Below are 16,124 nucleotides of genomic sequence, written 5' to 3' on the forward strand. Positions count from 1 at the left end.
CCGTCGGGCAGGCTATGGCCACCATCCAGTTCAGGAGCTGCTGGCAAGTATTAGGACCTACCAAAAACATACAAAATGTGACTTAGTTGGTGCCACCAGGCTGTAATGTGCAAGGAATACCCAAAACTAATGGCTGTGCAAAAGGGTTTGGTAGAGGGTGAAGCTCCTGAGGACAAAAGGAACAGATTAGACTGCAAAAGTGTGTCAGAAAAGGGTCCTAAACTGGTCAGGCACAAAATTTTCAGCTCTGCTTAACTGCTCTTCTTTACCCACCCAGCTAATGGGTGAAATCTTTGACTGTCCCTGGCCTAAGCATTCACTAGGCAGCAAAAGTTCTGCTAAAACACCAGCAGATCAGCAGATAAATAAACATCTGATCCTAACCAGGAATGATCAGGACTGTCTTTGGATCCAGATCTAACAGACATTAGATCCAAACACCCAAGATTGGCCACTTCTCCCAAGTTCATGAGCGGGGATACAAAGAATGGGGAAAACCAGATGACTTTCCATGTTATTGGATGAATAAAACAAAAATAAATGCTTCAGTCAACAAAAAAGAATTGGTTTAGCTTGTTTTCGCTGCAACTTGAAGTCTCCCACAAAAACTTTCATTTCCCCTTCAAATATTTCATTTCAGGTCAAATCTTTACTATCAATTCATAGTAAAGTCAGACAAATGTCATTTAAGTCTAAAAACTAAAATACCATGTTCTGATTTCTGCATGAATGTGCTGATGGTTTAGTCATTCTCAAACTGCCTTTTTTTCTGAAATAATGTTTTCCTGTAGAACACCACTTTCCTCTAGGTGTGCCTAATTCTGGGCATGTAACTAAATGCCCAGGACAGAATTATTTCTGCTAACAATAAGCAGTCCTCAAATCTCCCCAGATTCCCTGTACCACCTCTATTTACTTTACAAAGTCACATCCTTTCTGAAACACTTACAGGAACATCCAAAAGCCCAAGCTTTACATGTCAAGGCTTTTCTGCAGCTTATCCACCTGGAAATTACATCGCTCTTTGCACTCTTAACAACTCCATTAAATCCCTCACCCTCCTGCTACAAAAAATGGGCTCCACTTAAGCTGTCAGCCACAAGTAGTTCTCACTCTTCAGGGAGAATCACTGCAGTGCAACAGCCAAATTGCAAATTTATGCAATTTATACCTAAGCCCTGTGATTGGTTTCTGTGTAACTTCCCAAGAAAACAGTTGGAAGGTCCTGCATAAAAATTTCTGAAAGCTGCTCTTTCTACAGAGCTCCTCCCCTGACCCCCCCAAAGCAAGAGTTGGAGGGAATTTGGTCACTTCTAAACTGAGCTATGTTTCCAGAAACTACTTAAGTCACTTTTCATTACTCAGTGTATTATATTAATATAATTTAATTTTTGCTACTAGGTTACTCTGCTTCCTTTCCAGCTGAAGGAAATATTACACTTAATTGCATCCCCCAAACTGGAACACTTATTTTGCTTACCAGTGCTCCAACAGGACACCAACTAAGCAGGTTTCCCAACAGGTTATTCCCGTTCTCCGTGAGGCCACTGGCAACTACTTAGTCCCAGTAAGGAGCTAGAGCTATATTCAGGTTAAACATTGCAGAAGCCAGCTTAGCTCATGTTGCAGTGTCTGAGGTCAAAGATTAGCCCCAGATGTTCTACAGGACCTCTGGACCCTAAATCCATGGAAAGTCCCAGGGAGAAGCAGCTGCCAAGCTCACAGAACACTGAGAGAGCAACAGGGACCCAAACACAGCTCCTGGTCCTGAGTCAGAGTTATGCTCTGCCCCCTGCCCCCCTGCTGCCTTAGGAATCATGTCTGAGTCCAAAAATGTCTCTGCTCTGAAATAACTACTAGAAAAAAATCCAAGTAAAATATAATGATTATTCTAAAGAAGGAATTCCCCTGAAAGTCAAAACAAAATGTCAAGCAGAGGATAAAGTGGGTGCCAGCTGCACACCCAAAGTGCCCCTGACCAATCAGGCCACTCACTGCCAGCATTACTGAGATTGCTGGATCAGTAGTGGGATGATGCTGTACCCTGAAAATCCCCTAATTTCTCCATTGGGTCTGGGATGTTACCCAGCTGTGAGGCCTGATGGAAATGAACTGTCTCAATAGCATCTTCCTCCACTTCCAATTTGCAAACATGGAATATTTTTATGTATGCGTTCCTTCCCCCACGGGGAAAGTTTTCTTCAAGCACAGCAGAGATCTGATCCTTCCACGAACTCTCCCATGACTAAATCCCTCCCCTTCCAAGCAATGTGAAAAAACCTAAATGCCTGCTTGAAGCTGCAGCACACAGCTCCTGAAAAGCTTGCGGAGAGGCAGGGTCAAGCAAGGGCTTACCACGCAGGGAATCCAGCAGCTCTTTCACGATGTCCTTGTGCCCAAAATACGCAGCCACCACAGCTGCATTGTCATCATTGGGCTCTGTTGGTAACACCACCAACGCTTCCTTCAGCAGGTACCTCACTGCCTGCAGATCTCCATATGCTGCTGCAATGCCTAAAAGCTGACACTGGTGAAGGAAACACAGCAAAAGAAACTCTCTGTTAAAGAGAGCAGGCAGAGAAAGAGCATTTCTAGATCTGTATGGATTTATTTGTGCCCACACCAAGGCATGTCCACTGTCACCATGGTTAATTAAGAATGTCATAAACACTAGTGGCCATTGTAATCACTGTTGATAAATTTATTATATTAATTTGTTGGGGTTTGTATTATTGTTTTTTGTATGGTTTTATTACATAAGTGCCTGAGGCACAGAACAGTGAGTATAAACCCATTTTTCATGGACCAACAGAAAAAGCATTTGCACAGCTCAGCTGTAAAATGCAGTATTACCTGTTTTGGAGATGGCCAATATGATCGGACTTGACATGCAGGGACCCTCCCAAAACACTAAGATCACCTCTGTGCAAAGAGCAGGCTCAAAAGGAGGGCTCTGAAGGCAGAGCAGTGCAGAAGCTGGCACAGAGTTTGTGACAAAATTCCACACACAAGCAGCAAAATCTTCCCAGGAGGCCATTAACCATCTTTTCACTGATGGGGGAATACATTTTTTGCTAAGTCTATAAACTGCTTCCTTTTTACAGGGAAAAATGCATTTCCCTGTTTTGGTGACCACAGCACCAGCACCCCTCCTCACACAGCTCCTGTTCCTGCAGACACTGCTCCCTGTGGTCTGTCTCATCTTCCTGATCAGTGTTTTCAAGGGCAGTGTCCCTGAGCATGTTTCTGCAGAGCCCCACTCAACCACCCATGTCTGGGACCCACACAACTGAATGGATTTTCTCCATAAGAAAATGCCAGAAGACAGCAGCATCTTGGAATTTTGGTATCTTTGCCAATAAAATCTGAGAGAGAGCAGTAACCTAACCCAACCTTTTCCACTTGCAGTGCAGTCTCCTCACAGGACAACCTAATCAACTCTTGGGCCTTGCTGGTGTCCCCAGCTTTGTAAGCATCCTGGATGCTTTCTGTCACAGGGGTCTGGATTACGGAGACGTCGCCACTTGTGGACTGTTTGCCACCCATGTCCACAGTTCCTGCAGGAAAAACAGAAATGAGAAGTCAGGGAGAAGTACCTGCTCATTACTCATGCACAGCTGCAACGTCAGTGAATCCTGGGAATAAAAGAAGTTGGTGATTTTCAGTGGAATATTTACTGCACACAATTTTAAAAAAGAGCCTGATAAAAGAAAGTGATAATATGTTAAAGTACTTCCCAACAGGGACATGAAACTAAGAGGGACAGCAAGTTCCCCAATTGTTCCCGGAGGTGGTTTCCAAAGGAAGGTGTGGAAGCTCACACACATGGACACATAAACCCTTCATCTGCCTGGCACACTCATCCTCCTGCTGAGGAACCAGGGAAGAGAAGAGATTACATGGGACTGGCACCTGCAGGAATTCTGACAAAGCCGGGAATCTGAAAGGCAAATCTGGTATTACTGGCATTGCTTTAGTCACACTTCACTGCTGACAACAGCCTGATAAAATCCCACTGTCCTCCTGTGCTTTCAACCAGAGTTTTAGATACCTCTATGAGTGTGAAACAAGAGAAATTGGGAATATTTCCTCTGGAGGAAAAAAAAAAAATGAAAAGGAGATTATGCAAGATGCCCAAGTGTCACCTTCATCAGTTCTGGAGAATCTCCTAGACCAGGCTTTCTTTTCCTAAAAGCTGTTAGGAGCCAGAAGAGCTTTTAAGTGTCAGAGATTAAAAGCTGCAGCCATTAGAGAAGATGCTTTGGTGGGTGGCTAACGAGGCAGCCAGGAAGTCTCACACTCAACCATTCCCCAACTACCGGGACAGAGAAAGCTGCAGGAAAGCCACTGAAATACAAAATGTTTTCAAGTCCACTCCTGAACAACATGCAAGACAGAGGAAAAAAGCATTTTCCACTTGAAAAGAGACCATTTCATACTCACTTTTTCCTGCTAAAACAATAATGTTTTATTATTATTATTGCTTATTTGCAACTGGTTAAATAAAGCACTTTAAGCCCACAGATTTTCACATATGTTAGCAAGGATTTTTTTTTTTTTAAATATGTCATGCAGGGTCTAGTTTAATGCAGCCTGGAAAGAGAAGTAAATCTGGAGCAATCCATAACTGTCAGTATTTTACATATGTTTGCAAAGGTTTTTTTTTTTTTTTAAATATGTCATGCAGGGTCTAGTTTAATGCAGCCTGGAAAGAGAAGTAAATCTGGAGCAATCCATAACTGTCAGTAAATATCTTTGAATAATGCAGTCTGAATCACCAGTAGGTTCTGACTAACACTTCTCATCAATTATTTAAACTAAGCTCAAATCACTCAGACATTGGAGATGGCTCCAGAGGTTCATGCCATTAAAAATGTGCCCTTCCCAATAACCTTTCCCAGATGATGCAGAACGTGTGAAGGACAAGGAGCAGAAATCAAGGCCGATGAAAGTAGGATTAAAGTACAGCACAATAAAGAGCATCTCAGAGTTCATGTTAATGGGTGTAGTGCTTCCATAACTCTGTAATTTTAGGAGAGAATGAGAAAATGGGAAAAGAAATTCATCCTGCATTTGGTTCACTCTTTTAAAGCAGACCACACACTGATAAGGGATCACTAAGAATATCACATATGATTTAATTTTCATTTCCATGGACATCAAAGATAGGGAAAAAAAATATTTTTAGGCAAGTATGTTTAAAGGATGATAGAAGACAGAACTTAAAAGCAAAATAGTTCTCCAGTCAAAACAACTCAGAACTGGACTAAGAAAATTCAGAAAGTACAGATCCAGGCAAACACTGCAGTTACTGGAACAAGCAGCCTCCCCGCTTGGCACCCTCTGATGAAATCCTGAACCTACACAGAAGATCCGGAATTCCCCTTGGAGGAAAAAATGCCTCACATTGGAGATACAGAACAGCTGGAAAGCTGTTCAGCTTCCCGCTCAAGGAGCCCTGCAAACCAGGGCTGACAGAGCAGAGCAACTTCAATTTGCTTCCTACAAGTTGCAGAAAGGAGGGACAAATTCTACTCAATTCCAGCCTCAATCCTGATTTTGGGGACCATCACTCAATACCCGCATCTGCAGCCATTCCAGATGTAAAGGCACAGCCTTTCTGCCGAAGAATTAGGCAGGACCATCTCTCTTTGCTCTTAAATCACAGCTAGGGAGGGTGGAGATACAAGAATCTCACAGTCAGAGGTTCATCAGATCCTGGTGTCACATCCCCCTCGAGCAGAGGGGTCTCCAGCCAACCCCCCCCACATCCTGCACACCAGAGCTCTCCTTAAAGGAGCATTTTCCACCTCTCCTGCTGGAGCTGCCCCACTCCAACCAGCTAGACAGGGAGCACAAGGGTCACAGGGTTGTAACTGAGGCAAGGAGGAACTTTGCCTGCTCAACCCTAATCCCAAGACCACTTCTGTGTTTCGCCAAATGACTACTTCACAAAACATCTTGGCCAATGTGTTGGGCTTCCTCTTACATTTTTGGCCACCCACAATTTCTGAAGTCCTTTGTAGTGCAATGGCTCAGTCACAACCCCAGTGCCACAGCACTGGAAGAACATGGGCTGGCCATGAGTTAGGTGTAGAATTCTGGGATCTCCAGGAATGGGAAGGTCACAGACAGCTGGCTCCATGGAGTTTACTCCCAGAAGAGTCTTCAGGATATTCATTTTAGTCCTTAAGCTCAATTTCATTCTTGTCTTAGGCAATTTTTTATTGATCTAATCAAAACTGCTCAGTTTTGAACATCTGAATGCCCATCAAGGAGAATTCAATAAAAGTTTCATTGAGTTTAAGAAATTCTACTGTTTGAAACGGATATATTTATATCAAATATTCTTGGTAGCAAGATAATGCTACCCATCTCTCAAATTTCTTACACCAAAACTTCCTCCTATGATTCCATGCTGCAGAGTAAATTGACCTCCTGCCTAAGGCCTGAGGGAAGAAGCTGCCAAAGGTCTCCAGCAAAAAACAGTCCTTGTGATTATCAGTTAAAAGCCTGAAAAGAGCAAAATTGATGAAATACAGATAAAAAAGTTTGCCCTCAACCAACAGCTGTACTCATATGGTGCTGTCAAATTTTAGTAGAACTCTCAGAGGTTAAATGAGAGAAGGTTGGCTATCCAGTTCCAAATCCCCAAAAAACACAGAGGCCATCCAAGGCAAAGCTAAGCATCTCACCAACAAAATTACCCAGCTCACAGAAGACTTCCTGGTGACTTACTAAGTGATATATTGGCTTCTGAAATGCAAGTGCAAATTAAGAAGCAGCATATTTTATAAGCTAAATTTATACACACCAGTGGGGGGGAAAATAAATGAGGGAAACTACATTTTACTGATTAAAGACTTTTATCTCTACAAGATGCATGACTGACCTATCATCAGCACTGGCATTCATGTAGGCTGGGAATAAAGTTTTTCCAGTACATGCACCAGCCATTTTCAGCAGAAATCTGGGCCAAAATCCAAAGAAATTCTGCTCTGCTTTTAACCTTACATGTCTCCTGCTCCTTGCCTGAGCTCTTCATGGCTTTCCTAGGAGAGTCACCTCACTCACTCTCAGCCTTGAGCAATGTGATAGGAGAGCAGTACTGGAGCTCAATAATACTGAACCTCTGGTTTTAGACTGGCTTGTGCAACATGTTGAGCATTTAAGCCTGGATGCAGCAAAGTGCCTTTAATTCTTAGATTTTATGGATTTAGGAACCAGCTTTGCACTTTGCACAATGGGGTCTGTGTTACTGCACAATGCACATTGCTGTAAGCAAACCAGCCCTGCAAGGGATGATATCCTAGCAGGACTTCTTGGATATTCCTGTACTATCCAAGAAACTCCAGAAACTTTACACCCCCATTGCCATATTTTTTACTTTCTGCTTTATTGCACCCAGATCTGGGGCAATTCCTGTGCTGGCACAGGTTCCTCTGAGAGCACTGCCCCAAAGCACACCAAAAATCAGATAAATGAAGCCTATTTGAACTGAGGTGGGTCCTTTTCTCTATCACCTTTGAACATCTATGAAAATAAAGCCATGGAGTTTACTCCCTATCATTCAGCCTCTGCATCTCTGCATCATAATTGTTTAACCTCTCTATAGATCCACAGCTTCTTTTCTTTTATTGCTTTCTACCAAAAAAGCTGTAAGCAAACCAAGGGCTGTTTGTGAGGGGAAAAGGGGAGGCATTTGCTAACACTAAAAGCATCCATCATCTGTTCCTCACACCACTTAACAGCTTGTACAAAAGCAACTAACTCTGGAATTACTTCTCTCTTGATTTCAATGATTTATACTTTGGAAATACCTTTTAAATTTGGCTTTGCTGTAGCAACCTTTTATAAAAGCTAAGGGCAAGACTAATTTCCTTTAAAAAAATATCCCAATGAAACCAGAGGTTATCAATAAAAAAGCACCATTATTTTATTGCCATTTTTAAAAGCGTACAAGGTATCACTTTTAAAGTGCAACAGACAGCTGACCCAGCTCAGAGAAACAAACAAAAAAATAAGCCTTAATAATAAAGAGTACCATGAGAATTTTAGGGTCATGTGTAGTTAGACCCTGTCACAGGCCTTATTACAGCAGGTGAACAAAACACTCTAAAATTTCTAAATTGACAGTATGCCATTAGTAAAAGGGGAGGGTTTGCAGGTCAGTGCTGTGAATCAGCAAACAGCTGCATAACAAAGCAGCACAATGCACAGATGATTATTGTCTTTATAGCCCAAATCACTGCATCTCTGACACAAACTCGCAAGAGTTTGTAAATGCTACATTAGGCCTTTTGATAACCAGCAGTTCTTTGGCAACTAAGTAGGATAATTTTATTTAGCAGAGAAAGATATACATGAGATGCTTTACCCAGGATAAATCAGGGCAGGAAGCTAACCTCCTCCAAAAACAGAATTACAATAAGAATAAAACTTTAAAACCGCTACTGACCTTGTCATAATGTGTGCAGGTATTTCCAGAGACAGGAGCAAATCAAGCTGGTGCTTTAACACAGCATCCCATTCAGCGATACCCAATTAAGCTGTTAATTCCTGGGACTGATAACCACCCACCTCTGCTTCAGCACGAGCAGCTCCTGCAGTGGCCACTGGATGGAATGGCTGGCTGGCTGCTCCTTTGTCTGAATTAACTGCTACAGTTTAGCCTTGACAGATATTTTCATCTCCATGTCCCATTACAGCGAAATCCAAGCCTCTGGTTCAGAGGATGTGGGGATGGGGGTGGGCAGGGAGGCCACCTCTCCGGGCTGAGCTCAGACATTAATTCCTCAATAGCACCAGATGGCTACAGCTAACCTTTACCAGCTTAATCTTTTGCCATTTTGACTTCTGAGTGCTGCCACAGCACAGATAAAAAATGGGACAGGGATGAGGTTGAAGATGTGCTGAGTATTTAAAGCCAGCACCTCCAAACATTCAAAAACTCACTGGTGTCACTGAACATTTTTCTACACTACTCCACTTGCTGGTTTGCAAAATTAATGGAAAGCCATGTTATTTCTGAGTCTCTGCAACAGACTCGTGCATCTTGTACCGCTTTGAAAAACTTCAGGCTAACACACCGAGCAGCAGCCAACAGGAAGCCTCCAGTGATTTCAAAGGATGATGGATCTGCCCTAGATTGAGCTTTCCATTTAGATGGGTAAGAAAAATTTTTCAGTCCTCTGGAAATTTTTGAGATACTGAAAAATCCCATCCCAAACCAGGAAGAAAAAGCCAAAACCCTGGGTTCTTTAATAAAAAATAAAGAAATAAATTTTTCAGTCAGCCCAAGTGGATAAAAACGCTTCATGAAACAAAGGTATCTTTTGTGTTCCTTCTCTAATTAGCTGACACTTCAAGGTTTCCTTTTTAAAAAAAAGTTATATTTTCTTCATTCATTTCATTCCTTCATTTCTTAGAACATAAAGCCACAGACCAAGATCTCTTGTGCCCCCCCACCCACCCACATAGGCAGAATTTGCCTCAAAACCATCCTGCAGCAAGAATCGTGTGATCTACTTCACCTTTTCTCAGATTTAGGTGAAATACATGTGGCTCAACCAATTCTGCTTTAAGACATTCCTGTCAGGATTCAAAAAGGGCCAGAACTACTAATAAATCCGCCTGTGAGAAGGCACTGAGAACAAGACGGTTTATCTGGGAAGTTCCAAATCCCCACTGGAGAGTCTATGCCAGAACTGGGCCATGGCCCCTCTGACCCTAATTAATATCTCCCACAACAAGTGGGATGTGCCAGCTTCTCAGGACAGCCCTCCACACACTTTCTGCCTATTTCCTGTGGTATCATTTCCCCCAAACATCCACTGTTTCAGCTAATTAAAGGAGTGGCTCTGCACTAAGATCTGCCTGCCAAAGGCGCTGGAAAAGATGATGTATTGAGCACAAAAGCCACCCGCACCTATAACACAGCTCACAATCAATGCTCGCTGCCCCAAAAGGAGACTTAAAAACCCCAAAAGAAACCAGATATGAAACACAGAGGAATGCTTCAAAGGCAAAAATCCAGCACGGAAGAGATCTTTTTCACTATTATTAGGTACAGTTGTGTAAAGTGACCAATTATCATCAGAATCATAGGAAATTTTCTATTTATAACACCCTTAACCTGCAAGAAAAAAAGAGCATTTGCTAATGCAAACCTGAAAGGAAAATATTAAGTCCTGGGTAGAAAAATGCTCTGGATTCCTGCCTTTTCACTGGGCTCCAGAACAGAATTATGAGAAACAGATGCCACCAAAGGCTTTAGCTCCACACTTACACAATCATTTCTTCATCATCCAGGATAATGGGGGAAGAGGGAACAGAAAAGCCTCAAATCCTGGTGACACTGGGACTCAGCAGTATCAGTGGGCAGTGCCAGCACTGCCAGATCCAAGCAGGCTCCTGCATTTGTGTGTGCATCTCCCAAATTCTTGGGACTCTGGGAATTGTTTGTATTGTCCAGGAGTTAAAACAGAACTGAGTTGGCTATTCTTTGCTGAAGTACAAAAGAGGCCGCACAAAGGCACTACAAGGCAATGGGGTCAGAGAGAGAACAAAGAATTACACTGGAATATGATTGTCAGAACAAACCCATCATGCCAGTGTGCAAATCATGTTAGAAAGTGCAAAATAGATCCAAGGTCACTAATGATACCTGCAGCTATCCATGGAAAAGGAACAAGGGATTGGGACATGCCTCTCCTCTTGTGCCCTGCAAGAGGACAGGATGTTCCCCACTGGTTGGTTGTGAAGTGCAGCACCACTTCCACTGCTCTGGGCTGTACCTGGTGGGAGAGAAGCAGGACTGTGATTCCCTCTGGGCAGGGAAGGAATGGGACAGGGATGTCCTCCAGCAAGCACAGGGCAAAGGCTGGCTCCCACAGAAAGTGGGAATAGCCCCCATCCCTCCAGCAATGCCCTCTTTGGGGTGCGAAGGATCAGCAAAGACCACAGAGAACAGTGATGGTGTTAACTTCCACCCCCAAAGGAAAGCTACTGAGAGCCAGAGAGTTGCTGTATTGAAAACACAAATGACTCAGCTCTGGAGTGAAAGTTTCTATTTTTGTCTTTTGGCCTCAGTGATTTGGTTCCCATCCTACAGCTTGAATCATTCAGAAATGTGCTTCTGCAGGCAAGGCCAGCTATGCCACTCTTGCTTTCCAAATTTTAAATTGAAAGAGATACATTAAGCACGCAGAAGTACAACTACACTTTTGGGTTTTTTTTGTGTATGTTTCCAGGTATGGCTGGAAAGAGAGGATGATTACATGATGAAAGGTGTCTCCAGTGAGACCATTCCTGTCCAACTGAATCAAATATTATAGCCATGAAACCAAACGAAGATTGGATTTCACTTGAAACTTCACAAAATAAAATTTCATGGCTAACTTTCTTCTGAACATTTTCCTTTTCCCTAACAGTCAAGCTTTCATCAGAAGGGAAAAAATCCCACACACCAATGTTTTCTCTCTTTCACAGAAATAATTTGCTCAAAATCCTTCTTCTAAAAAAATTGAAACATTAATTATTCACACTGGGGAAGTACCACCTCATGGCCAGCCCACTTTTGCAACTTAGACACATACTTAAAGCTTGCTTTAGAAAGAAGCAAATGCTTTTAGCCCCAGCTGTGAGAGGCTACATGTGGAGAGCTCAGGAGGGATTTGCTATGTGTGAGTAAGAGGAAGATGGGCCCATGGTCTCTGCTCAGGTCTCTTCTTTAGCACAAGTCTTCTACCAGCTCCACCAAAGACACATCCAGCAATCCCACAGCTCCTCTGATTTGGGAAAAGCAGCTCCTAAGCTTGTGCTTCACTTAATTAACACATGTAAACACTTTCCTAAATGGAAAACCCATTTACATCACTGCAACCCAATTGCTGATCAAAAATAGTAGCACAGAAGCAGCCAAAATCTAGCTCTCCAGAGAGACATAAGGTGTAGGAGTGTGACACCAGGACACTGACCCACACATTCCTTCCAGACCTACAGCCTGTATTCCCACATTATGCACAGCCAGAAGTTAACCCACATACTCAGACCTAACACAGGAGCCTCACAGGCTACTTTGACTAAAGTTTGGAGAATAAGAGAATATTTTTTATTTAAAAAACTGACAGATGCAGGAGACACATCTAAAGGAAGACGCCTTTCAAGAGATTTGAGGGGGCAAACATCCCACGCAGCAAAATCCAAGCTTAGTACATGTTAGACACAGTTCAATGAGCTTCTTTACTGTGCCTGCTTGACTAATAAAATACTCCTTGCTATACCCTCACTTCTCATTTATCACTAAGACAACCACTCTGGATCAGTTTAAGTAAAAGTGTTGCATGCAGAGAAAAAGAAATTGCAATCAAGATATTGGATACAGTTGGCATCAAGTGAGTTGAAGCGACAATTTGGCAACAGCAGAGCCAAGGGAAGTGCACAGCTGGGAAGCGCACCAGGGGAAAGGAATAGGTTAGTCTGGAAAAGAAAACAAAAAATCCACACAAAACCGTGAAGAAAGTGGGGCTTCACTCCAGCTTCTACTGAACTCAATGTGAGCACTTCCCACTTCTGACTCTTCCTCCATGGGAGTAGAGAAGATCCTGGTTTCCAGGACAGACTAGCTCAGAGGGAGGATCACCTTAACAGCTGTGTCTGGAGCAGAAAGAAAACCTGATGGAAAGTCCTCTGCTGTTGGCCCAGATAGCCACCAAAGCTTTAATGAGGCTACCAAAAAAACCCCATAAAACCTTCCTCTACTTGTGACAAAACCTACAAGTGGCAGAAATTGCCTGCATTTGCAGAGAGGGGGAAAGGGAGGTATTTTGTCTTCCTGGTGCCTGGGAATAACAGCACTCATTTCAGTGGAGGGAGGATGAAGATTCTGCCTGGGAGGATCCTAGGTCCATGTTGTGAGCCCACTGCAGCTCACAGCATTTTTGGATGTCTGTTCCAAGGCAGAGACAGCAAAATGAGGCAGGGCACGGTTCATCCCCCTCCCACCAACCTTTGACGAACTCTGATCCACTGCATCCAAGAACCTGGTCCTATCCATGCAAACGGCTTTGATTTGGCAGCTTTTATTCCCACCCTGCCACTGTATGAAAGGCCCAAGGTGCAAAACATGGGAGAATTATGACCAGGATTACAAGCTCACTTAAGGAGCCAGGCTTTTTGTTTTTCAAGCTATGCATGAGATCTGAAAAGGGATCCTGTCTATTAGTGTTACGAAAAAAAAAAAAAGTTCCTATTTGATGCAAAAATAAAAGCATTTTCAAAGGCTCTTTGATGTGAAAGACAGAAAGACATGCAGGCAGATTCTGGAGGAGGTCTTGTCTTCAGCAATTACCAGCACTCTTTTTGAATCCTACTCCCCAGACAGAACTTTTATGTGAAGCATATAATCACGCTGCAGAGTATATCAGCTCTAAACCTTGTGGCTTTTCAATTAAGCAGTAATAACCTCCAGTCCAAAACCTCCTTAACCAAGATGGGAATAAAACAAATAATCCCCAAAACCAATTAACTGCAGGTGAAACAAAGACATACTTGCTTTTAAAGGATTTCATTTTGAGCCCTTCTCGGGTAGATGCCAGTTTTCCAAGCAATATTTTGATCATTAAAACAAGAAGTGATGCAATTTCCACAGTGACCACAAACATACCAAGAATATTTGAGCTAAATTTATCCAGACTTCTTGTTTGAGTCACTGCTTTGGTTCATTATTTTTCCATGATTTTCAGCTATGCAGAGAGAGGAGCTGGGGGCAGCCTGGGACTGAGTTTTCCCCAGCAGTATGAAATGCCAGCCTTTATGCCTGGGAGCCACATACTGACTATTAGAGAGAAAATGAAGCTGCTCCTCCAGCTCTCAGCCCCAGGTCCCTGCTCCTTCCCACTCACCTCCTTCCTCCCACTCTTCCTGTGGCAGACTGACCCTCTCCCTCACCCCTGGGTGACAGTAACAGAGCTTGTCTTTACAGATGAGAAGTTCCTGAAGCTCACCAGGGATCTGCTGCCCTCTCCAACTGGAGAGGGAGAGCCAAAACAGAGAGGATCTGCCCCAGGTTTCCCACTGTGCATCTCCATGGCAGACCCCAAGCCCTGCCAGCAACACAAACTGTTGAACCCCAGAGTCCTTCTGACTGCAGAAAGGCTTTTGGAAGGGTGAGAGCCTTTCCTAAAACTTAAAGACTTTTTAAATAGGTCCTCTAAGTGGGGATGAGGCACAAATTAAAAACATGGAGACACTTCTGTTCTGAAAATATCAGCAGCTTACATAAAAGAGCTGCTGCTGTGGTGATACAGAATCATGCAAATAAGCAATTGCTGACCCACTAATGAGCACACACACTTGGATTAAGGGAAGGAATTAAATACCAGCCTGACTTGATGTAAAATCTGAAATAGAACCTATTAAGAGACAGACTTCATGGTTGAGTCACCATCCCTGGGGGAGTTTAAAAGCTGTGTGCATGTGGCACTTGGGGACACAGTTTAATGGTGGGCTTGGCTGTGCTGCGGGAACAGGTGGACCCAGTGACCTGAAAGGTCTTTTCCAGCCTTAAAAATTCCATAATTCTATGATTTTATATAGCAGATTGGGAGTCGAATGGTATAAAATCCATCTCCCCCATCCTCACCTGCAATGCAAACAGTTCCTCCCAGCTCACTGCCTTCTGCAAGCAGAGCCTTTATCCATCAGAGCAGTGAAAAACAAACAAACCACAGACTTAATGCTGTAAGGATCCCTGAAGATCCCATTATGTCAGTGCAAAGATTGTAATGGGTTTTGGATAAGGCCCCCATAGGCTCTGGGGAGGATAAACCCCCATAATTCATAGCATTTTCTTAATGCAAGTATAAAATCACCTGCAACATCTCTGTCAAAATAATAAATCAATTACAGGCCTGGTAAAGGCTGAGTTGGTGTGAACACTATCAATTGCTTTTTTCCCACTGAAACAGAGGACAGCAGTTCCATGACCCCAGAATCAACCTTCACCTGAAAGCTCCCTCATAAATCGCACCTCAGGAACATTGTAAAGAACTCCCTGTGTATAAGTTCTAAGGGCGAAGGATTTTCTTTACTACCTTATCTTTGTTTTTTTCCAGGCTTCTTGATAGAGTTGTCATAAGTCGCATTTCAATGTAATAGACCACAAATACATTTTAATGTGAAGGTGGAAAAATAAAGCTGAAAAGCAGCAGATAATTCCAGATACAGCTCAGATAAAGATACTGCTGCCTGTAAATCAAACTGGCTCTCAGGTCAGACTCTCTGCTCAATTAACTTCCCAAGGTCTTTAGTGCACCACTGGCTCTCACAGCAGCTCTGCCCTCCTTGATACAGCCCTCAAGTTCAAGAGCAGACTGGCTTTGATGGTTTTTATCAGGAAAATTGTAAATGCCTCAGCATTCCTTGCCCTTTTTCAAATGCAGGTTGGGTTTGGAGAGATGTTGTAACATTCAACTCTGCATGGGAGAGCAGGTTTAACCACAGGCATGTTCAGCTGCAGACCAGCCTTCCGCAGTGGTTCTTGGCCCCTTGTGAGATTGCACCACTTCAGTATGAAGAGTTTATTTAAATATTTAAAAATACAAGCCTATTACTGCCTTACTAGTGTACTTCCTATTCCTAAGGTAAGTGCTCAAAGTAAAATAAGCGTGGCTAAAATCTGTGCAGAAGACTGACTCACATACAAAACCTGTTCTATTTTCTGCTTTTTTAGCTCATAGGAACCCTTTCAGTTTGCTGTTTGGACTCAAATTTACTCTCAGCTTAACAAGCAGGAAAAAAACCAGAAAACCTTCAAGGCTGATTTAGTCTGATTATAAAGAACTTCACATGACTGACACACTTTGCAGCTCTCCAGTGCTCCGTGTGCTCAGTTCACCTCCCAGATCCTCTCCTTGTCCTTCTCACCCCACACTGTCATGAAAAACTCCGGGTGATGTGTGGATGGAAAAAGCAGGACACAGGCTGTGAGTATTCTCTCCCTGTTACACAGCACAATGTGCCCCAAGGCCCAGCTGCTGGTCCTGTCCCCACACACAGCTGATGGGAAGATTTTAAGGTTTACATGGTGTTTTCATGAAGAACAATGTAATACCTGTGGTGCT

The 16,124-nt window shown here is 43.1% G+C and overlaps 1 protein-coding gene across 4 annotated transcripts in view; it reads right to left on the reverse strand.

Annotated features, from left to right (window-relative positions):
• LRRK1 (leucine rich repeat kinase 1) overlaps positions 1 to 16,124 on the reverse strand; it is a 76,998-nt gene that overhangs the window by 53,393 nt on the left and 7,481 nt on the right. For 3 of the 4 annotated variants that reach the window (XM_017736543.1, XM_017736528.1, XM_017736532.1), the window contains 3 exons: positions 3,394 to 3,557; positions 2,356 to 2,527; positions 15 to 57 (listed from right to left, as the gene is read on the reverse strand). In XM_017736543.1, the coding sequence (XP_017592032.1) occupies positions 15 to 57; positions 2,356 to 2,527; positions 3,394 to 3,557 (379 nt within the window). Of the gene's footprint in view, positions 1 to 14; positions 58 to 2,355; positions 2,528 to 3,393; positions 3,558 to 8,458; positions 8,628 to 16,124 lie in introns of those variants that run through there. The other variant, XM_017736538.1, reaches the window with a different exon arrangement.

The sequence above is a fragment of the Corvus brachyrhynchos genome, unplaced genomic scaffold, assembly GCF_000691975.1.
Source record: "Corvus brachyrhynchos isolate BGI_N302 unplaced genomic scaffold, ASM69197v1 scaffold200, whole genome shotgun sequence".
Taxonomy (NCBI): Eukaryota; Metazoa; Chordata; class Aves; order Passeriformes; family Corvidae; genus Corvus; species Corvus brachyrhynchos.